Source organism: Zonotrichia leucophrys, chromosome 10 (genome assembly GCF_028769735.1).
Source record: "Zonotrichia leucophrys gambelii isolate GWCS_2022_RI chromosome 10, RI_Zleu_2.0, whole genome shotgun sequence".
Classification (NCBI taxonomy): Eukaryota; Metazoa; Chordata; class Aves; order Passeriformes; family Passerellidae; genus Zonotrichia; species Zonotrichia leucophrys.
This window is the reverse complement of record NC_088180.1, coordinates 12414673-12438110: the sequence shown is the minus strand read 5'-3', so window position 1 is coordinate 12438110 and position 23438 is coordinate 12414673. Positions and strand designations below refer to the sequence as shown.

General features: G+C 46.3%; 1 protein-coding gene across 4 annotated transcripts; it reads left to right on the top strand.

Annotated features, from left to right (window-relative positions):
* The first annotated feature begins 4247 nt into the window (after window positions 1-4247).
* Window positions 4248-22130, top strand: MINAR1 (membrane integral NOTCH2 associated receptor 1). Of its 4 annotated transcripts, none has more exons than XM_064722260.1 (4): window positions 4282-4560; window positions 10994-13350; window positions 14777-15031; window positions 18446-22130. In XM_064722260.1, exons 2-4 carry the CDS (start codon window positions 11041-11043, stop codon window positions 18641-18643), a joined length of 2763 nt encoding a protein of 920 aa, XP_064578330.1. In that variant the 5' UTR covers window positions 4282-4560; window positions 10994-11040; the 3' UTR covers window positions 18644-22130. The 4 variants fall into 4 exon arrangements, with proteins under 4 accessions (XP_064578333.1, XP_064578330.1, XP_064578331.1 ...); XM_064722261.1 differs by lacking the exon at window positions 4282-4560 and adding an exon at window positions 4671-4723; XM_064722262.1 differs by lacking the exon at window positions 4282-4560 and adding an exon at window positions 9807-10270.
* Window positions 22131-23438: the final 1308 nt, after the last annotated feature.

The following is a 23438-nucleotide window of genomic DNA, read 5'->3' as shown; positions in this document are numbered from 1 at the left end:
CTGTTCTTTTTGTTTGTAAATACATTGGGGGAAAAATATCACTTCTGCCTAGAACTGCTGTCAAGTTGTACTGCTTTGAGGAATTTGGCATATTCTCCAGTCAGCACATCTGGTATGGGTGGATGCTCTTCAACAGACTGATTTTTAAACCTTTTTTTCTGGTTGTTGTTATATTTCAAGTGATCCTGTGCCAGAGCCCGTTTAGCTGAACAAGAAGTTTGCCCATTATCAATCACTCTCTGATAACTGCTGCCAGCTCCAAGATGCATTTTCCCAGGCACAGCCTGTGTGCATGCTGGCTGCAGGAGTCAGCTTCAGCAATATTGAGACCCTGCTGAGATTTCAGAGGAAGTGCAAATTCGGAGTACTTGATAAAAATAGCAATCTGCAGGCTGTGTATTGCTAAGTGCCATTTAACGATGCAGAAAGTTTTGGTATTTGTCTTTAAGCTAGGAAAGGATTCAGTGTTTCATCCAGAGAGGAAGACAGCAGTGCCCTGGGTTGTCTGGCTCTTCCCCCAGAGGGTGCCTTGCTCTCCCAAATCCTGGTTAAAGACTTCAGGGAGCACAGCAGGCTCAGACAGACTTGTCTGCTTGGAGTGTAACTAACTGTACTCCCAACACAGGCTTATGCTCTGGGCTTTAGAAATTCTCTTTCTCTTAAAAGCAAACCCAGAAGAGATTAAGGACTTGCTACTGGAACACTGGAAAATATAAACTAGTCTCTGCACTAAAGGTGATATTGGCAAAGGACTGTTTTCTTTTCTACAGTTTAATACCATTAGAATGCTGCTAGCTGTTGAAGAAATGTCTGTGCTGAGGAAGGTGCTAGGTAAAGTCATGTCCCATTTAATGAAATTCATTTTCTTTTATGTCTTGGTGAAAGAGATTCACCAGGAAATGGTTTGGAGGCTCCTGAAAGTAGCTAAAACACCAAGTTGACTGTTGGTTTTTTGGTCCTGCTTTTCTAAAGGCACATATTTGCCCAGAGGTCACAATACAGAAGGTGAAGAAAAGACTTTCTGCATGAAGACTTGTTAGTGCCTTTTAGATGAGCCCTTGGGGCAGTCCCTTTGCTGTCAGTGGGACAAACAGGCTTGGGTTGAATTTATAAATACTTGTATGAGTCTGTGCAAGGGGAGCACATGGTGCACAGTGCTGCTGCAGCCACTGGCAGGAGGAAAGGCAGAGTGAGAGCCCTGAGCCCAGGCTTGCTGATGGTTGTGCTGGTTCCTTGGATGCACATTGCTCTAGAGGGGCTAAAACAGAGAGGAAAATTTGCAGGAGACTCTTGATAAGACATGAGTGGAAAAATCCTGCCCCTCCATAGGGAGTTATTCACATGGAAAGGGAGCCAAAAATTTCAAAGAAATATCTAGTGAGTGTTGCAGTGATGAAAGGTAGATTTTCTTTCCTAGATTTTACCCTCAACATCAGTTTCCCCTTCTCCATCCATCAGCTTCAATGTTTCCAGCCCTGTGGAACTATTCCTGTGCACAAATAAAAAGCACCATTGCTGCTGTGAGAGAGGACAGTGGCAATGCATTCATTTTTGTGTAGCTGGAATTGGCATCACGTATGAATGAGGAATATGCTCTGGCCCTGGCAACCTAATTGGGCTGAAATATCTTTATGTTAGGGCTGTGCTGCATAGGGCAGAGATTGTGAGGAGCTGGGCACTATTTCTGCAGCACTGTGATGCTAATCAAACTGGGACTGGGGCTCAGTCCTGGACACCCCTGGCTCGAGGAGACATTGACATCAAACTGGGACTGGTGCCAATCAAACTGGGACAGGTGCCAATCAAACTGGGACTGGTGCTCAGTCCTGGACACCCCTGGCTCGAGGAGACATGGACATCCTGTGGGTCACCTGTTTAGTTTGGAAGGAGTTGCTGAAGCAGAGGGAAAGGAAGCTGGAGGGAAGATGGGAGCTATGGGGGAGCCAGACAAGGTAAATGTGCCAGCTGCTGAAGGAAAGAGATGAAAGGGAAAAGAAGAGTGAAGAACAAAGCAGAAATGTCAAGGAAAGGTGGTGAGGGGAGACAGGAGTTGATGGTGCTAAAATTAGATGGAGAATGGGGACAGGGAGAGCTGATCCCTGCTCTCCTTTTGGACGAAATTCCCACTGAAGCTGCTGTCAAATCTGGCCTGGGGAAGGAGGAGAGCTGGAATTGGAGAGCAAGGGAAAGGGAGGGGGACAGGCGTCCCTGCAGCACCCCAGTGCTCAGAGAGGATTTCCCCAGCCCCAAGGAAGCCAGCCCTGCTGCCCTTGGGACACACCTCCCAGTGTAAAATCAACACCTTGTGTGTATGAGTCTGCACCCTGTTTAACTGTTCCAAACCAATTTTTGCAGGTGATTCCTAATTATATGCTGCTAGTCACAGCCCAAAAGAACATAATGAAACCCTTGCCATCAATTAAATGTAATTTCTGCTTGCTGGGGTGCAAGCAAGCAAGGCAAAAGGTGAAGTCACCAAATTTTCCTCTGGTGGCAGCTATGGGAGCCAGCTCTGGAAACCTCTCAGAACCTGGGCAAAATCAAGCAACATCAGCTAGACCAGAACTGGGGGTAAGAAATGTTTTCTATTTATTCTCTGGTGTGTGCAGTTCTGAAGGGTACAGAGAGTTCTTCTGACTATTCTGATGACCTGAAGGCATGTACTCTAGGAAGCGGTGTAGGGCTGAAATCACCCAGCCGTGAAATTTGCAAGTAAATGGATACTTATAGACAAAAAAAAATTCTGACAAAAGCATGGAAAATGTGGCCCAAGGACACTCCCTGTCTTAATGCTGTTAAGTAGTGGTAAGAATAATGTAGTATAAACATGTTTTTCTTCCATTTTCAAGGATGTATGTTTACCCTCTCCTCTTGTTTAAGCTGCTCTGCGTGTTGTCTTTACAGATATAATGTATACACTGAATCACACACAACATTCTTCAAAGTCAGTGGGTTTTAAATAAAATCCCCCTCCTGACTCCTTATTTTTCTCAGGAAAGCAGAGAGCTCTGTTCCCAAGGTTGTCAGAATAAGTAAACCACATAGTTTTAGGCCAGTTTGTCCACAGGGGTCTGATGGCTGTGATGTGCTTGTGCATACAACCCCTCAAATTAGTCCATCTAGGAAAGGGAAGCCGATAGCCTGCTTCCCAAACAGTGCAAGCGAGAGGAGAAGTCGAGCCTTTGACATCTTCCTGCTTTATTTCACCCAGCAACACCTCTATTAAAAACTCTCTGCAGTATTTCTGTGTGGCGTGGCCAGCCAGCAGCAGGGGCAGAGGCAGTGCTGTGGCTGAGGTCAGACCTTGCCTGCCAGACAGGGAGTGTGCGTGTCCTGGGCACCGCACGTGTACCACGGCACACCTGGGGTGGGGACCCCACAGTCTGCAGCCCCTTCCCACACTGTGCAGCTCCTTCCTGCACCCCCAGACCCATCCCTGCAAGGACCACCTGCCTGAGGGCAGCTGTGCAGTTACAGGGATGTGAATGGTGGCCTTGGTGCCCCGGGGGTGATGGATGGGCAAGCAGGGTGGGCACTGGGTGTGCAAGGCAGGCACTGGATGCTGTCATAGAATCACGGAATTGTTTTAGGTTGGGAAAGATCTCTAAGATCATCAAGTCCAAGTGTTAGCTCACCTCAAAACCGTGTTCCTAAGTGCCACATCTACACGTCTACAAGTACCTCCAGGGATGGTGTCTCCACCACTTCCCCGGGCAGTCTGTTCCAGCCTTCACTTCTCAGTGAATAACTGTTTCCTAATGTCCAACTTCAACCTCCCCTGGTGCAACTTGGGGCCATTTCCTCTTGCCCTATCGCCTGTCACCTGAAACAAGAGACCCCTACCTGGCCACCTGCTCATTTCAGGGGAGTTGTAAAGAGCCATAAAGTCACCCCTGCCTCGCCTTTCCTGCAGGCTGAACAGCCCCGGCTCCATCAGCCGCTCCTTCTCAGAGCGATGCTCTCCATGTCCCTGGCTGGGCAGAGTAGGGCTCCTTTCTCTGAGCTCCCCTTTCCCGCTGGGCACCCCTTTCCTTTTCCTGCCCACTTTGCTCCAGGCTGCCCGCGGGCGCTGTCCCTGCCCGGACAGCGGGGCTGGCGGTGCGGCTGGAGCTGAGCGCTCTTCCCCGCCCCGAGGAGCGCCGGGGCTCACCCGAATAATAACAACAATAATAGGGATACAGTGGTTTGGGGGAGCGGAGCCTCGGCCCCTCCGCCGCGCCCGTTCCCTGCGGAGCCGGAGCCGCCGCTGCCGCAGCGCCCGGGGCCGGCCGGGGCAGCGGGACCGGGGGCGGCGCGGGGAGGCTCGGCCTGTGCTGCCCCCTCCCTCCCATCTCCCCTCCTTCTCTCTCCTCTCTCCTCCCCTCTCTCCCTCCTCCCATGCCAACCTGCTGCCGCCTTTGTCAGCGCAGCCCGGCGCTATGGCATCCTGCCGGGGCTTCAGCCTCGGGCTCTTCCTCCTCCTCCTCCTCCTGCTGCTACTGGCCGGGAAGCGGCTGCTGCAGCGGCAGATGCAGCCCTGACGGCCGCGCTGCCCGCGCCAGAGGCAGGCGGAGCCCGCAGGTGAGCCCCAGGTGCGGGAGGGGGCGCGGGGCGCTGCGCTGGGGGAGAGGGGCGCCGGGACAAGCCCCCCGTGACCTCCATCCCCAGGGACGCGCTGAGCACCCGGCGGTGCCGTTCAGCACCGGCTGCCCCGCCGGGCTGCGAGAAGGAGGAGTAAGCGCAGGTAAGGGACACCTCAGCCCCTCTGGGTGCCCCCCCAGGGTCCTGTCTCTTTGTTAAGCTCTCTAGGAAAAGGGGATGCTCCAAAATCGTGAAACTCCATCTGGGACTTTGGCATCTCCACTTTAATCCCGCACATCCGGATCTGCCCGAGAGGAGCAAGTGGGTGACCCTTGGGCTGAGCCCCAGGGACCCCAACCCCCAAACGGAGTCTGGAGGGATGGGGATCAGGGAAACTGGACCCACCAGGGCAAGGGAGCAGGGAGGCAGTGAGATTGTTATAGACTTGCTGTTCAAAAATCCAGGCTGCCCACAGATGGGATGAATTGCTCACATTTAATTAAATTAGACTTTTTTTGTGTTTGTCTGTCGGTATTTTTAATGGTGTCTCCTTATACAAAAAAATTCCGGTAAAAACGTGGCTTGGATGTGCTCTAATGATGTATGGGGACGACAGTATTTGTGTGTGTCTGAATGGGCCAAGAGTTGGCAAAGAATAACCAAGAGTATATGATGCAGTAATAATTCCAGTAATTTATTGCACAGTTTTAGGATGATTGTTTGCACTTTCCCAGATCGTGGAGATACCTTAACCTGGATTGCATAACTGAACCATGCAAATAATCAGATAATCAGCCTAATGTTACTGTGCAAAAAAATCAATGGCAAACCCTGTTCGACTTGAGCTCTTGCACAGCCGCGAGGGTCCGCTGCTTTTATCCACAAGTTCCCTATCAATTTAGGCACTCAGATCCTTTAAAAACCGCTGAATTCTGGGGTGTTGAGGCAGCTCAAGTGTTGTGCAGAGTCTTTTCACAGCAGAGCCTGCCTCTGATAAGGAGCTGGGTTTGTAAAGCGCGGTTTCCCAGGGCTCATTCACGCAGGATAAGAGCCAGAAAACAGCGGCTTCTTCCTCCCAGCGACCCCCGGTGACCCTCGGAGGGGGCTGGCAGCGGAATGCTCGGGATGTGCAGGGTATGTGCATCCTTCCCGGGTGCACAGGCACTGTGAGCTCCCGGCATGCAGGGGCTCCTTCCCTTCTGCTCTGAATAAAGCCCACAGCAGGCAGCCAGCACCCACCTCCTCCTGCCCCAGGGACTGAGCCCACCCTGCTCCTGCGCCGCCACGGAGATGCTCCGGAGGAGACAGCCTGTGCCAAACTGGTCAGGAGGAGTTTTCTCATCAATGAAAGGTGGAGAGGAGCAGTTGCCATTGCACGGGCAGGGCTCCAAAGTGTGTGTTTTAGTTTTCTTTTAAATGAGCGGCAGAAGGCTGGAGGGAGGAGGAGGAATAAGGTGTGTGGAAATGGGCATTGTTTCCCTGAGTGCCAGCTCCCCTGTCTGTGTGCAGTGGAAGCCAGATGGGGCTCGAGGTCCCCATTCCTTCATCAGAAATTTCTTAATGTTTTGGCAGAGCAATGGATTTATGAGTGTGGGAGAAAACAAAAACTGAATTCCGTCTCAACGGGTTACATTTCATGTGAGGCAAGCGTTGCCTGCCTTGTTTTATAGTATCTGGTGCTGGGAAGGCAGGCTGAATGATTTATGAGCCCAAGTTAATAGTAAAACAGCATATCACTGGCTCTGTATTAATGTTCTGCTGTGCTGGAGTGGCTGGCTCTTTCTGAGGGGATTTATGCAAGGATCACTCTGCTGTTGCATTGCTGTAGTGGCGTTCTGGGGTGGCCCGTTTGTCACCGTGGGGGGGACAAAACGAGAATGCTGTTTCCCTCTTGGCTGGCAAATCAAAGGGAGAGTCACATCTGTGTGTTAGCTGCACCTGCTGTGGATATTGGGAGATGGGGAGAGCAAATGTCAGTGGCACAAAGAACAGGGGAGGAAATGAAGGAGGAAATAAGAGAGGCAGATAACGTGGTCTGTGTGGCAGTGGCTGTGATTCAGACTCGTGCAGGGCACCTTGCCACCCTGCAGCTGCTCAGAGAAGTCGAGTGGTGGGACTGTGTCTTGAATCCTCTGATGGGGTTTATCTGCCTCAATGTGTGCTGCCCTTAGACCCTGTGGCAGGGCAGGGTTTGGGCTGTAGGAGTCACAGGAAAGCAGCCAGGGCAACTGGGAAGCAGTTCTAATTCCAGAAATTCCTGTGGATGGCAAATTTATAGGGTAGGCAGAAGATGAGGGGAGCATCCCCACCCCACTGCTGATTTGGGAGGTGGTGAGGATGGGAGGTGCATGCTGGCTTTCCTGCAAGGAAGCAAGATGCATGAAAGAGTCTGCAGATTCCCCTGGTCTGGAGAACCACAGGGGAGAGCTTTCATGGAGGCTTGGTTCCTAAAGACACCAGAAAATAGAACAGTATATTCCCTTTGTGCAGCAGAGAGCTCCTCTGGGGATGGAGCTTGCAATTGTAATATTCTTGGACTTCTCCTCCAGAGGCTGAGACAGTGGGTTAGTGGTAAGATGAGAGCTCAGTTCATTGCTCCTGGTGCAGGGCAAGAAGACATCGATCTGTGGTAAGTCTGGAGCTCATCTGCGTGCAAGGAGAGCCAGCCCCATCGACTGGCAGTGCAATCTGATGCTCCATGAGCCCATGCTGGGCTATAATTGTGCTATTAGAGCAGCAAATGTCAAATCTCGGGAAGCTGAGTCAAAGCGACCCTTCCAATTCTAATATAACAAAATCATTAAGGATGAAATGTTAAGTGGCTCCATTGGTCAGAGATGGGCTTGGTAGAGATAAGTAAGCCAGATCCCATTCCTTTGTGTGGGGAGCTCCATGTGTCTGGAGGCCAAAGTCAGTTTGAGGGGGGTTTGGAGGGTGTGTGTGGCTGCTGACAGTGAGGGGAAGGCACGAGGACCTTGGTGGAATTGAGGCCATCTGAGGAGAGACCCTGTGCTGCTGCTCTTGCTGTGGGTGCTTCCATTTGCTTTGCTGCTTTTGACTGTTTCGTGACCCTGAGCTCTCTTTAAAAGGCCTTCCTGTGCTCATTTCAGAGCTCTGCATTTCTGTGCCACGTCTAGCTCTATTCTGGTCCTGCTTTGAGAGATACTGAATGAACGTGGACATAATGGCTGAGATGGTGCTTGGCCAAGTGCTTGGCACCCGGGATGTGGCAGCTCCTGGGCTGGCCTGCCAAGAAGCACCTGTCTTTGTTGCAGGCTGTTAGGAGGCTTGATAAGAGGCAGAGGAGCTTAATGTGCCACTAAAAATTCTGGCACCAGGTTTTTACATCCCTGAACCAGGAAACAAGATTCCAAGGCCCTTATATATTATCCTTAGGGGTAGTACATCCTGTTCTTCACAGCCCCCATCTGTTGATGCTCCATAGCAGCAATGTTTCTGATGCTCTGGCACAAGGGAGCACCAATTTCCATGCTCAGGCTGAAGCCCAGAGATATCTTTCACACCTAAAATTCTCTCACACCAAAAAGCTGTTTGTGAACAGCCACAGGGTGAAGAAGAAATTATTCCAGCTCCTAGTTAGTTTTCTTTTACTCCAGGCCTATATCTGAGTTTGCAACCTGCCTTTTCAGTTTCCACCTCCCATAGCTGAGTCTCAGTTGAATGAACTGGCTGAATTCCCACCTGAGCAGGTTCAGCTCTCTCCTGGCCACCCTTGTCTCAAAGCCTTTGTCACATCCCTGATCTCTCACTGCTTTATAACTGACTGTCACCTGCCAGGCTTGGGTCTGGGAGCACAGGGCTGGGACTGAGCTAACCCAGCCTAGCTGGGCTCTCCTGCTTTGGGTCTGTGCTTCAGTGCCTCCACCTTTCTGCTTGTGTATGGATTGGGGTCCCCAAAACAATGGTTCTTATTGGTGCTAAGAACAAGCAACATGAGATTGAGGGTATGCAGAAGGGCTTCAACTCAACTTACTGAGCTTGTCATCACTCAGGCTGCACCTGAGTTTTACCAGATTCACAGTGTTTAGAAATCTGAATTGGAGTTAAAACCTCTGGTTACGCAAAGAATGCCTTGGTGCAAAGCAAAGATTTTCAGAAGCTGTACCTAGGATATCCTCATTGGGATGAGAGAGTAAAGGCAGAAGGGTGGGGAGCAAAATGGGTTGACACTTTTCAAAAATACATTAGTGCAAACTGGCTACTTGGGTGTTTTAGCAGGAGTGTGAGTGGGGAGAAGGCGGGCCAGTGCAGGGTGTGCATCAGGCTGTGAAAATGTATATCCAGGTGAGGGGCTGACAAGAAGCTGTGAATTTACAAATAGGAGGAGATTGTTGCTTTTGCTGGTATTCAGCCTGGAGGTGACAAAAAGACATATTTTCACTCCTGTCCCAAGTGGCAGATTTGTAACATGCAGAAAATTGACTTGGAATGCCAGTCCCCTGTCAGCTGGGAATGTCTCTGAGCCCCACACGTGAAGTTTATTCTGTGAGAACTTGGTAGCCTTGGTGGTGACTAGCAGAGTTTGGATCTAGCATGGGAGCATCATTAATGGTGGCATATCAGAGAGATACAGAGGAAGGCTGTGAAAGAGGCTCTGCTGAGAGAAAAAGGATATAAGCACCCTCCTCCAGCCTTTTGCATTACTTCTTGGAGCTGAGCACAGAACAGTAAAACATTTTTTCTCCTTTGTCAGCTGGCAGAGGAGTTGTGCTTCTATGCATAATACAGGAGCTTTAAAAGCAAACATGCATGCAGCAGAGGTGTTGGAAAATCCCTGTAGCCATTGCTTTCTGAGAGCTGTGTTTACAATCACAGAAACACATCCACGTTGCTGCTGCTCAGCTCCTGATCACACACAGTAGAGAGTTGTTATTTAAATAAACATCTGAGCTCATATGGAGACTTGTTTTGTATTCTTTTGGGTAACTATCTGTTATGACAGCTGAAGTACTCTGGCTTCTGGCACTGATAGCAATCACTGATGTGTGATGTCAGGGCAGGAGATGGAACAGGAGCCCTGGATTCTGGAGTGGTGCTCAGGAGTCCTGAGGTCTTTGACCAGAAGGTGCCTTTTAGAATGAGTAATAATAAGCCTTGCAATGTTGACTTCAGTGCTTTGCCATTTGGGTGGATATTCTGCACTTGATGGAGGAGAGGCCAGTTCCAGGGGTCATCTAAGGGTGGCAGTGAATGGGGGAAGATAACATACCTTTTTGAGAAACTGAGAAGATTTTTGTCATTCCTATCAGTAAGAATAACAAAGACAGAGTGACCAAATTCAGCAATTGGCAGAGCATCAACCTGTGCTCTGTCTTTCCTAGTAGCCAACAGCAGGGACACCGACAAGGATATTCACAATAGATGGGTGAAAAATCATCAACATCCTTTCCTAATCCATAATAGCTAAAGGTTGTTCTCAATTCTGAAAGTGCAGGGGTTTATATTCTCCCCAAGATGTTTGCTAGTGTTAGCTATGCTTGTTCAAGCTATTCCTGTTATCCACATAAATGTGAAGCTTTTGCTCTTCACCTCTGCCCTGTCATTTCGGGATGGTGAATGGAAATGCACTTCTAGGCTTCACTGGGAGCACGTCACTGAAGAGGATGTTCTCTGTCCTTGATATTTCTCTGTCTTCAAATCCATCCTGACTGGCAGCCAGCCCTCTGGCATCTGCTGGATTGGTTTCAAGGTTCAGTAAAATTTATTTTTTTTTAACTCCTTCTGTTCTTTGGTAAATTTTGGACTTTAGAGTCCAGACAGGGCCCACACATACTTTTCATGTGGAACCTGGCAAATTTTCCTTTCCTGAAAAGGTATTTCTGGAAAAAAAAAAAAAAGTCAAAGTATCCAAAGGAGATAATTCAGAGCAGAGGAGAAAATAATGGATTAAAGCAAGCAAGATGGCAATTATGTTCTCAGATAACTTCTAAAAACATCTCAGAAGTTTATTGACAGAAAATCTTCAGAGCCATTTGCATTCAGATATGAAAACATGTCATAGTGCAGTAGATCAGCCCTGGTTAGGCTAGGACTGAAATGATTGCAGACAATTTGATGTTTAAACTGTGCTTTGAACCTCTCATAAGTTGGTAAGAAATTCTGTGCTGAAATTCTGTGCAGGCTATTGTCTATCTGCCATTAGTTCAGCCTCTCCAAAGCTTCTTCTGTTTATCACTTGGTTGCTTTAGTAGACATTGGCATAAAGGAACTTTCTCTGATAAAACCCCAATTCCATTTAAGTATTGATTTATTGGATGCTAGGATTGCAGCCTGAAGTTCAGAACATGAGGATGGGTTATAAAAGCAAGCCCTGGATGGCATGATTAGGGAGCCAGGCCCCATCTCTGGCTGAGTTGCAAGGCCCTGGGTATTATCTGTGGGTGACTTACAAATCTCTTTTGTGTTGCTGTAGAAGTTGGAACGTGGTTTCCAGGCTAAACGGCAAAATACACTTGAGCCATGGAGTCCAACCAGGAATCTTCACTCTTCCTGGTGAAGATACTGGAGGAGCTGGACACAAAGCAGAATACTGTTTCTTACCAGGATCTCTGCAAGTCCCTGTGTGCCAGGTTTGATTTATCTCAGTTGGCCAAGCTCAGAAGCGTGCTGTTTTACACCGCTTGCCTGGATCCTAATTTCCCAGCGACTTTGTTCAAAGACAAAATGAGATGCACTGTAAACAATCAGCAATCAAAGAAAATCATGGTTGCAGCAGATATAGTAACAATATTCAACCTCATCCAAATGAATGGGGGAGTGGCCAAGGAGAAGCTTCCAGTTGCAAGGCACAAAGTGAAGAAGAAGGAGTCCTTCGAGTCCTGCAGGTCTGACACAGAGATCTGCAATGTGGCAGACTGTGTGCCTGACTGCGTGCCCAACTGTGAGCTCAACGACCAGGACTTTAACCGGGGCTTTCCTGTCAGAAGGTCTTCAAAATGCAGGAAGATGGACTGCAAAGACTGCCAGCAATTCGTCCCCTCGTCAGAACCTAACTTCTTGCTTGGTGTTAATAAGGACATGAAGGGCCGGGCTGCCTCTCTGGACAGGCTGCAGGCACTGGCGTCCTACTCCATTGCCACGTCCCCACCATGTGAGATGCAGAGCACCTACTTCCCCATGAACATTGAAAATGAGTCTATTTCAGACCAGGATTCCTTGCCTATAAGTGCAGGATTAAAAGAAACTTTCATTACAAATGACGAGCCGTTCATGATGCAGTCGTGTGTCCAGAAAAGAAATATATTCAAAGAAGATTTTCATAATCTGATTACAATATCTCCCAACTTAATACCATCCAATAAAACACCAGAAGATGGACACAGAGAGCCTCAGAACAGGAAGGAAAGCTCTAAGCAGACTTTCTTCAACCACAGCTTTGAAATGCCATACAGCAGCCAGTACTTGAATCCAATTTATTCTCCTATACCGGACAAAAGGCGAGTGAAGCATGAAAGTTTAGATGATCTTCAAGCTTCTACATATTTTGGCCCAACTACTGTTCTTGGACCACAGGAAACCAAAAAGTGGACTGGAAAGCCAGCCAAGCAAACTGCCTGGCCAGCTAAAAGCTGGAGTTTAAATACTGAGGAGGTCCCTGACTTTGAACGCTCATTTTTTAATAGGAAGCAGTCTGAAGAGAAACCACGATACCAGAGTTCGAGCAACCCATCTCCAAACTTTCCTTCAGTTGACAGGCATCAGTCCTACCTAAATGCAAAGGATCAGCAACCAATTATGCAGGCAAACTATGCTGTGAAACCCAACGGGCACAAACCTAAGGAAATTCCTTCCATTCTAGATGTGGAGAAACATGAGCCAGTCAAAAAGTTTAAGGATAAAAGCATTAACTGTACTTCTGTGCAGATCTTAAGCATTGACAGGACCATGAGTGTTGGGACACAAACGGAGCAGCAGGTTCTGGAGCACAAGAAATGCAAGGATTTGTGTGCAGCAGGCCAAGCTAAGTATGGTGAGAGGCACTCTCTGAAGCAGTCAGATGATGACTCTGAAATCGTGAGTGATGATATCAGTGACATTTTCAGGTTTTTGGATGACATGAGTATCAGCGGGTCCACGGGAGTGATGCAGTCCTCGTGCTACAACAGCACTGGTTCCTTGTCTCAGGTGCACAAATCAGACTGTGAGAGCTCACCTGAGCACAATTTGACTAAGATCTCCAATGGGAGTGCCTGTAACAAACTGGATAAAGTGGTCAGGGCAGATGTCAGTAACACAGATGATGAACTGAAAACGAGCGTCTGCAAATTAGTCTTGAGGATTGGTGAAATAGAGAAGAAACTGGAATCTCTCTCAGGTGTCCGAGAAGAAATCTCCCAAGTCCTGGGAAAATTAAGCAAGCTGGATCAAAAAATCCAGCAGCCAGAGAAGGTCAGTGTACAAATAGATCTCAACTCTTTGACGAGCGATGCCGCGTCAGATGAGAGCAACTCCCCGCAGATATTCCAGTGCCACAATACTCCTCACGGAGGCAAACTGGAGAATAATCCAGAATGGTGCTGTTCAGATGCCAGTGGAAGTAATAGCGAGAGCCTTCGAGTAAAAGCCTTAAAAAAAAGTTTGTTTACTAGGAGATCATCAAGATCACTAACAGAAGAAAACAGTGCGACCGAATCCAAAATAGCAAGTATTTCAAACTCTCCCCGAGACTGGAGAGCTATTACTTACACCAACCAAGTTGGCATTACAGAGGAGGAGGTGAAAGAGAGAGATGGAGGAGAAAATAAGGACTGGCACAGGAAATCTAAAGAGGTAATTTCAACTTTAACTCACATAATAAATGCTTAAAAATAATGTGGTTATGAATTCCACAGTCATCACAAGCCTCCGGGTATGACAATGCTTTGCCTTGCCATGTTATGCCTGCCTTTATTGTTATCATAATTGAGTGATTTTGTACCTGCAGGTTCTTGCTTGGCAGCTGCAAAATGGCCAAGTTGCTTCTCAAAAGCTTTGCTTTTTTTGCAAAGAAAGGGTGGTAATGTAGGTGACATCTTGGGAAGGTGATGGTATTCTTCATCATCTGCAGCAACATAAGGAGGCCTGGTAATTACCTTGGTGAAAAGGGTGTGGGGAAAACTGAAATTGTCTAGTGATTGTCTCAGAAGGGATATTTTGAAATTGAATTGTGATGGTTTTTATCAGAGAAGTATGTACATGTTTAAAAGCCAACAAAATAGATTAATGGATTCAAATCCCTCAAGGAAAAAACCTCGTATGTGTGCTGTGAGGTGCTCATTTTAGTTATGTTCTCTCTATCTGACTTTCATGGTCATTTAAATGAGTCTTAAGCCTCCTGTTGTGTAACTGCAGTGTAGCTGGGCAGAAAAACTCTGCCCGTGCTCCCAGCAGCTTCCCTGTGCCCCCTTCAGTGACCCCATGGATGCCCTTGGGGCTCTGGGTGCTGCTCTGTGAAACTGCATGGGGTGGGTGCTTGTTCCTGTTTGGGGAGGGGGTCCTGCATCCCCTTGCCAGCTGTGACCATAGGACAGGCTTGCTGTGCCTTCTGCAATGGGGTGTGAGGGCAGAGAAGGGTTGAGAACAGAGAGGAAGAGGTTTGGTGGAAAGAAATGTGCTTGGGCGAACAAGAAACCACAAACCATGGGTTATTGCTAGACTGCAGAGGGGGAGGAAGGCCATCCTTAGTCAGCCCAAACCTTGGCTTTTGTGTACACTGCTTTGCTTAGGATGACATGCTGATTTTGAGAGTCCCTCCCGGACTCCTTCAGTGGCCTGTGGCTGGCACTGGATGGTACCACAGATGCTGCAGTGTCAGGTGGGGGCATCCCTGAAGAATAATTCACGTTAGGATTTGATCTGGAAACAGAAACCTGGAAGCCTTCTTGTATCTCTCAGCTTTTGCAGATCAGCTGGGCTTTTCTGGATGTCAGGATATTTTCATAATATTTTTTTGATCTCTGAACAGCACAAACCCTAAATTCTTCTGCTGCATCAGCATTGTGTTTGTGTTGGAATTGTGTCTGTAAAATACATCAATACTGCTTTGGTTTGTTTGTGAGAAGAAGGTGGGCAAATGGATGAAGGCCATCCAAAACCTTTATCCTAACTGGTCTATTTTTTATCATATGGTGCTTCTAAAAGGAATATCTCTGTCTTTTGTGTTTAACTCCCTCATAGTCTTGTTTTTTCTCTCAAATTCTTTTAAACCCTATTGCAGGCAGACAGGCAGTATGAAATCCCACAGCCACATAGACTCTCTAAACAGCCAAAAGACGCTTTCTTGATTGAACAAGTCTTTAGTCCTCATCCCTACCCTGCATCACTCAAGTCACACATGAAAAGCAACCCTCTCTACACAGACATGAGGTTGACAGAGCTGGCTGAAGTGAAACGTGCCCAGCCGTCATGGACCATAGAGGAATACACGAGGAATTCGGGGGATAAAGGCAAGATTGCAGCCTTGGATCTACAAGTGAGTCTCATTTGTTTAATTTGAATGGCTTGATTGCAAATGGATGTTGCCAGAATATGCATTTAAGAAGGGATTTGGAAAGCTCAGGAAAGAGCTGTGGATTGCTGAGCCTCTAATCTTGCTGATCCCTATCCATCCTGGCCAGGGACAGTGAAGAATGTGAATGTTTTGTTTCTGAATGGTGATCCTTGACAAGCTGATGCTCCCAGCTTATTCTGCAATGGAGAAATGTCTTCTAAGCCATCGTGGCTTCAGTAGCTCTAAAGAAGAGTTGGGGAATAAGGGAGTGCAGGAGTGAGCTGGTTCCTAACTGCAGCAAGGCAGAGTGGTGCAGGAACTGGGACTGCTGCCTTTTCCTCTGACTCTGAATTATTCACAGGGAATTGCAATGTTAGGTTTTGTTTTTATTTTTTCATTTTACTAGGAACACAAGACATCAAATACTTGTAGAAGATGTTCAATACCACGACTGGTTTTGAAACACGTCACTGTGGAAGCTTTGAAGTGGCTGTTGGAAACCAGCCAGGCAACTAATGCTGTGTCTAGTTTGCATTTTGGTTCAGCTGGGAAGTGTGCAGGCTCTTGTGCAACAAGCAGAGGAGACACATTCAAATTTTACATTAACGTTTTCCTGACACGAAATCACAAACCTGACATAAAACGAGCACCCACATTGGATACCCTGTGTAGTCTGATAAACACAACACATCTTTTAGGAAGGAAGGTATCTGAGCAGAGGTTTAAAGAGGAGGACTGAAAGATGCCATCCAAAATGTGTAAAAATGAAAGAAATTTTGCATTTTTGGTCTTGAAACCCAAAATGTGTCACACAGTGAACTGCACACTGATGTGAAAATATATGTGTATCGTTTATATGCACTTTGACAGTAGAATGTAGGACCAGTGGGGAGGTCTGGTGCTGACCTCAGGCATTTTGGGTTCTGAATGGCTCAGTTCTGAAGTACCTAAGCAAGCCCCAAACCCATCAGACTAATCCCTAGGAAAGCATCAGGATGCTGTGCCTCAGCACCCTGAGCTGGCTGATTTGGATTTGAAACCATCACTCACACAGTGCTGTAGTGCAGCTCCCATGAGTGTTTGTGCAGGAATTTGTGCACAACAAATTCACCTCCTTGCTTGGCTCATGCAAACTTCCCTGTCCTCACCAGCCCCTGCTCCTTGCTGTGGCTGAATTGCACTCTGAGAAAAACAAGCAGCACGGGGGGCAGGCTGCATCTTGCCTCAGCTCCCTGCTGCTTTTTGGGTCCTAAAAGCTTTAGATGGCTTACTGAATCCCTAACCCTGGCATTGCAGGCTGTGTGCTGGAGTAGGAATGGGCTGGAAGAAGTTCCTCTGCAGCAGGCAGTCACAAAGCATCACTTACCTGCTGTGTGAGGCAATAAGGGAGGTGATATTTGGAAGCAAAGCCCCTCTGGGAGAAGTGTTCTCCATCTGCTCCTCGTTGGGCTGTTTTGTTCTCTGTAAGCAGCTCTGCATGGCTGTGAGCAAACCAGAGAAATCGGCTTATTGCCATCATTTATCTTTAGGATAAAGGTGATAGAAGTTTACTGGTTTGATTCTCTCCCTCCAAAAAGATTGTCAGAATTGCATCTGCCCTGCAAAGCCCATGTCTAGACTTTATAATGGAGCTTACTGACAAACTTAAAAAATAGACACAGACTGATGAATGGGTTTTTTTTCCCAGTGATTAAGTTTATTAGAACTGAAAGTAAATACATTATGCCTTAATGAACATTCCTGCGTCTGCCAATGAAATGGGAAAGGAAGCTGATTAACAGTAATGGGCCTTTTTAATAATGCATCTTCCTTCTGAAGTAGTTAAAAGGTCAATGCCAAGGCAGATGGGTCCAAAACTGCAATTTCCTTGAAGCATACTATTACTATCTTTGGGGGTTTTCTACCTTTGTTTACTTGAAATTTCTCCTGGAGCCTGACAAGTCTGCTGGGTTTTCTCCAAAAAAAGAAACTGCAAAACTAGTCAGGCCCAAAGCTTGTCCCAGGTGTGGGCTCTGTGTGAGATTCATTGCTTTGCTTTTGTGTGATGATCCACTGGGATCAAACAGTATCAGGCTATTTTCTGATGCCTTTAGAGATGAGATTGCTGCCTTTTTTCACAAGGCTGAAACAGGTCATTCAAAGCCATAAAGATACAATCACAGGTGTGGCTGATGGCCTCTGTTTCAGCACCTCTAACACTATCATAGAGGTGTCTATTAAATGATCATAAAACCATTGCTCAATTTTCTTTGTTTCTTTCTGAGATAGCTATAGAATCTCTTCTTTTAGTAGTTACTTACATTTAACAAATGCTGCTATCAGGAAAAGCAAAGTTTTAGCCAGTAGCTCCTGGCCTGAATCTGAAAAAAATCTGAATTAGTCAATTAAAGGCTAAAGGATTTATCAAATCCTTCTCAAGTCAGCTGGAGTTTCTTTGCAGAGTCCAACAAGCTTTGGATCAGGACTGTTACAAGCACAGAAACGGTGTGTGTTAGGGTATTCTCACTGTAATATTTTTATATGAAATATTTTTCTTTTTTTTAAAAGAAATGGGCTTTTGGAACCTCAGATAAAGGAGACAGCTTTGGGGAAATGCTGTCATTTTTCAAAATGGTTTTTTATTTGCTTTACTCTTTTCTGCTGATAAGTTCAATATAATGTGTAGAGTTTCAGTTTCCCCAGTTTTCCCTTTATTTTCCTCTAAAACAGAGGTTAAAGTGGGGAAAAAACAAGCAAGGCTGAAATGGAAAGCTTTAAGAGCTCATAAGTACTTAGGAACAAAAAACTGTAAGACATAAAAAATAAGTAATTCAGATGGAAATACTGATGAAGTTCTGCAGGTGGCCTGTGTCCCCAGGCAATGCCATTCCAGAGGAGGGGTCTGTGAATTGCCCCTGCAGCAGGGCTGGGTGCTGGATGGGGCTGGGTTACCATCCCTGCAAGCAAATCGCGGTGACAAAATTAAGGTTAGCTTTGTAAAATGTAGTGCATGAGGAGCATATATTAAGAACCTTTCCCATCAGCTGAGCTTTAATAATTTAAAAATTATTAACAGTAACAGGCCAGCACTTGCTGACACGTCTGCTGTCGAGCAGATTAAAGAGATCCTATTTAAATGCCATCCAAGATGACGAAGTTTCCGGTAAATCAGAGGTACGTGAGGGATTTTGGAGCAGAATCTTACTGTTGCAGGAGCCTATTTTTTTGCAGTATTTTTTTACCACTTTCATCAGCTTTATGGAATTGGGACCAGGAGATGGAGGGGTGTGAGAAGTGGCAATAACCCACTTTATCCTGAGAGCAGATCCAGGTGCAGCTGGATACATCTGCTTTGCTCACTTACTTTATTAATGGCAGACCCCAAGCAATTAACAACCCTTTCCTTTTGATTTTTAGACTCAAGAATCTTTGAACCCAAACAACTTAGAGTACTGGATGGAAGACATTTACACTCCTGGCTACGACTCCTTGCTGAAACGGAAGGAAGCCGAGTTCAGGAGGGCGAAGGTTTGCAAGATCGCTGCCCTGATCGCGGCGGCCGCGTGCACGGTTATCCTGGTCATCGTGGTGCCCATCTGCACCATGAAATCCTGAGCCTGGGCACAGCCCTGTGACCCCCAGCCACCCGAGGCTCGGATAGCTCATGCTGTGTGACAAATGGCTGCTGGCAAAACTGTGAGGAGTGCGCTAAGGGACGATGCTCTGAGGATATCCTGCTGGAGAACGGAGGCGGAGCGCAGAACAAGTAGAGATGTGTTTTTGGAAAAGTCCTATTTTAAATAACAGACTGTGTGATGGAGTTAATGGGAACTCAGTTCGATTTTTATGCATTTTTAAAAGTGCAATATTTTTCTTTTTCCTAAAGGAATGATATAATGTTTTACAGAAGCAGAGACTGATGAGAATCCAGGCAAGAGAGGAAAGCTGTCTGAGCTATGCTGAGGTGTGGGCACATGGATGTAGCACTGTATAGAAGGGAATGTTCTATATGCATCACATTGAGAAGCTAGGGAAGTCTTAACAGCTCTCTACAGTGTTGGAAACTCTGAATGTATTGTATTTATTTTGTAGTATTTATGTATTTCATGATCATTTGTTCAAAAGCAGACTGTGTAGCTGTGAACAGAGTTCATTCCTACGTTCAGATTAAAAAGGGCTCTTTGTATTTGGTCTTGCCCTAAGACCCACTCTATCATCACTGAGTACTTGGTTAAGTGCAATGTGCTGCAGACCAAAAAGATTATGTTTTAAAGCAATCACAAGAGCTTTTAGTTACTTCTGTTGAATAACATTTGCATAGAGCTGGCAAACTTGCCTTGCCAAAAGGGTATTCTTTACCTCTGCAGACAGTGAAAGTGTCTCAATTTCACTCCTGCCCGCAAGCAAATCTAGCAAATGAAGGCAACACTGTTAAAGTTCTTGGAAATATAATCTGAACAGTTACAAATTTTTTTTCCACCAAGTCTTTGTGCCTTTTTTTAGACTCTAGGTTAAATAGAACTGTTTAATTTCTTGGTATTTTAAGCCCATACCATAAATCACAGCATAATGGATACTAATGGAGGTCCTTTTCCTGCAAGCCTTCTATACAGTTCCGAGTGCTCCTCAAGCAGCAGGGCTGGTGGTTACTGAGCACTTACATTAAGGGCACAATTTCTCAGCACTGGTAGAAACTTGCTGCTGGTGCAATGCATTCAGCACAGGGAGATCTTTTGCTTCCCTCTTGCTAATGTACTTAAGAGTGATGGTTGAATCTACTGGACAGCAAGCAGTCTGTATCCCATGGGAAATGTCCATTTGATGCTTTATCCCAAATGCAAATAGTAGGTTTGATGGAATTCTCAGGCTGGGACAGAAATTGCCTGTCATGGTTAGTGAAAGCAAAAAACCCAGACAGTGTTACTCTTCTGTCAAGTATAGAAAAAAAAAAAAAAAAGAAAAAAAAAGGATTTTCAGGAAATAGTGTGCATCTTGCTGGTCCTCCTAGGGGAAGGAGATTCTTTTAGTGAATGCTCTTTATATAGGGTAATTTTGGTTTCTTCAGAAGCAGCCTCCCTACACAATGACACAGCAGCTAAGAAAGCACTGGATGCTCCTTCCTCTGGCTCTCTGGAATGTGCTGCACTCACTGTTTGTTTCTGACTGGTTTAAAAAAAGTATTGAGGGAAGGGTGTGTGGGAGGCGAAGGCTTTGTTGTGACTTGAGATGTGTGTCAGTTCTTTCCTGCAGTTGGAGAGCTGTTTGTGTGCTGCTCACGTGCTGTGCTTTATTTAGGGATAGGTGATTCCTGAGACTGTTGATCTATCAGAAAAATAAGCACAGGGTTGGATGTCCCATCAGCAAATAGAGAATAGGCCCACGATAAAGCCTGTGCCTGCCTGGCCTGAATCCTGACCCAAATTCTGTGACTTTGGCCCATTCATAACACTAAGCTAATTTCCCTTTCCTCCCAGATGCTGCAGGATGGAGTCACAGCAGGGAGGGAGCAATTCACACTGTCTATTTTAGGCTGCTTTTGGTTGTGGTGTGATTCAGAGCACCTGAGCGCAGGAGCTCGGGATCTGTGCGTAGTAAATGTAGGCAGGTAGAGAAACCTCTGGGGACAACTCAGAGCTGCCAGCAAGATATCTAATATTAGACATGGGAAAAACACTCTGGAGGACACTGCTCTGCAGTTTACCTCGTGCACAATTTAGGTTGATTGTCTATGTAGAAAAAGCTATTCCTGGTTCCAGGTGATGTCAGGAAGCCCTCGGACACCCCTCTCTGGCTGCTGGAGGGAGCAGGGGGCCCTGGGGGGGCACAGGATCAATCCCCCATCTGCCCACCCCACACAGGAGCCTTGGAGGGACAGGAGAGGTGGGGACAGACCCCCTGCCCTCTCCAGCCCCTCTGAACCTGCTGCCCCCAGCCCCAAACCAACAGTGCTTTCACCAGTAATCTGATTTTAGAAAATATCAGCCTAAGGGGAGGTAGGAGATGGGTGTGGGAGGTGTCACTGATCACAGGGTTTATCTGTGCAGCTCATCCAGCTGGCACCAGATGAGTCTTTGCATTAAAGATGCCCAAAATCCTGGGGAGGCTCTGCAGGTTATGGAGCTGTGGGTGATGTGGAGCGGGCCCAACCGAAGCACTCACCATCCCAAACATCCACGCTGCCTCGTAATTTACTGAGGTGCTTTTGCCCACCCTTGCTTTGCACAAGCAGCCAGTGGCACCCACTGCATTGGCCAGTGGTTTCCTTACACACCAGACTGTGGTTTGTCATGGAGCCTGAGGGGAGCTGGGAGAGCAGAGCCTGAATCCCTGCTCCACAAACACCTCTGTGAGCCACTGCCCTGCCTTCTCCTCCACTCCTGGCAGCTCCTTGGCACCCCTGGGATGTGCATCCCAAGCCATTCCCAGTGGGATTTGCTGCTGTAACTAAGCCCTTCTAAAAGCAGGCAAGGAGATGGAGCTTTGGGATGCTGCTGCTGCTGGAGGAGAGCAGCCAGGGAAGGAGGAAGCCTGCACAGAGTGTACAAACTGGGTGAAATCCTGACATATTAACCTTCAAGAATATTGTGATCCACCTTGTGAACCAGTTACCAACTAGAATACACTGTATACCATATGATAGACTTTTGTACAAAAAAATAAAAAAAGAAATTAAAGCTATAGGTACATTGTAATCCTTGGTGTGATTGAAAAAGTGTCCTAGATTGTATTACTTAATTAAAATTATGATGAGCATATTGAACTGTTTTTCGTATTTATGCCTTATAAACTTGATATATTACACATGATAAAATGAAACTGCAAAAACTATAAGAAAAGATACTCCATTTTGGGGGCAAATTCCATTTTGCTTTTCCTAAAAATAAGAGTGCTGCTTTAAATGAGCTTAATAAATCATGTGTGCAGAAGAGCAAGAGTAGGATATGTCCCCAAATGACTTTTTAGGATTTTTTTTTAATGGGGCTTTGGTTAATGTACTATGTAATAATTTTATTTTATAATGTTACTGTACAATGTTGCCTTTTGGTTCATTTAAATATAACACCAAATAAACTTGAAAATTACAGTGTCCTAAGTTTTAATGAAACAGTTATAATAATTTATTACTCCATTGCTTTTCCTGTTTTTTTTTTTCCCCAGGGACATCAAGATAGCCATGGGATGTGAGTGTCTCACTGTTAGATAACTAAGCAGCCTATCTAGTTCTTGGCAGAATTGCTAATGGATTTCTAACTTGTGAAATAATAAGATGGCAGAAGATAATGAAAAATGAGTTTGTTTGGTTTCTTTTAAAAGCTCCTTTGCATCACGTTGTTTGGGCTTCTGGAAGATTAGCTCTTGACACTAATCATATTTCATTTTATAGGTTATTTCATGCCTGAGTTTTGCCATATTAACTGTTTTAACAAGGTCATGAGTAATATTTTGGTACCTCTTTAACTTACATGTTTATGCAACCCTGTCCCTTTTATGTCAGTACTATAGATAAGTGTTTATAATCACCTGGGAACAGGCAGCCAGTTTATTTAGGGTCCCTGTATGAATTTAATTTGCTGCTTGCGAGTTGTTAATTGCAAAATCAGGTTGTCTTGAAATTCCAGGTGTTGAAACAGAGGTAGAGCTGAACCTACCACTGTCAGAGGTTGTAGAGGGCAGCTGTGGAAGAGGACACATAAACAATGGGCAGTGACATGAGAACACAGTGATGTGAGATCCTCAATTCCTCCTCTCTGCTGCACAAACATGAAAACACAGTGATGTGAGAGCCTGATTTCCTTTTCTCTGCTGGACAAACACCTTCAATGCATTGCTTTTGTAGTTTTGGTCAGGATGGGGAATGCTGAGTGTTCTCTGCAGGGCCAGGCCAGCAGCTCCCACCTTGGGTGCTCACGTGTTGTGAGTCAGGCTGCAACCATAGGTCCCTATGGATGGATTTTCAGTCCCAATTTGGTGGTTTCAGTTTTGGAGATAGTTTTGCATTCATTTGCACCAATGGTTTATCATGGGTTTGCATAAATTTCAGGTTTTTCTCTTGTACCCATCAAGTCCAGAAGCTTACAAGCAGGAGTGCCCTTTCGATTTTTAGATTACAGCACAAATCCAGGAGCAGGAACATTCATAAAAATGCTAAGTGGGACCAGGCTCATGCCAAAAAACCCTAAGCACTCTGGCACAGCCTCCCTCAGCCATGAAGCTGTGAATATTGGATATATAGATCTCATCTGGGTCATCGCTGTGCTGGAAGATGGAGCAGCTGCCAGGTTTCTGTCTGCTGGATGGAGCCACCGAGTCTCAAGGTAGAAGAAAACTCCTACACACAATGTTGTATTGGCAACCAAGGCCCAGCCCCAGGAGCTCAGTGCTCTTTGAATGTGTCACAGCAGTCGATTGT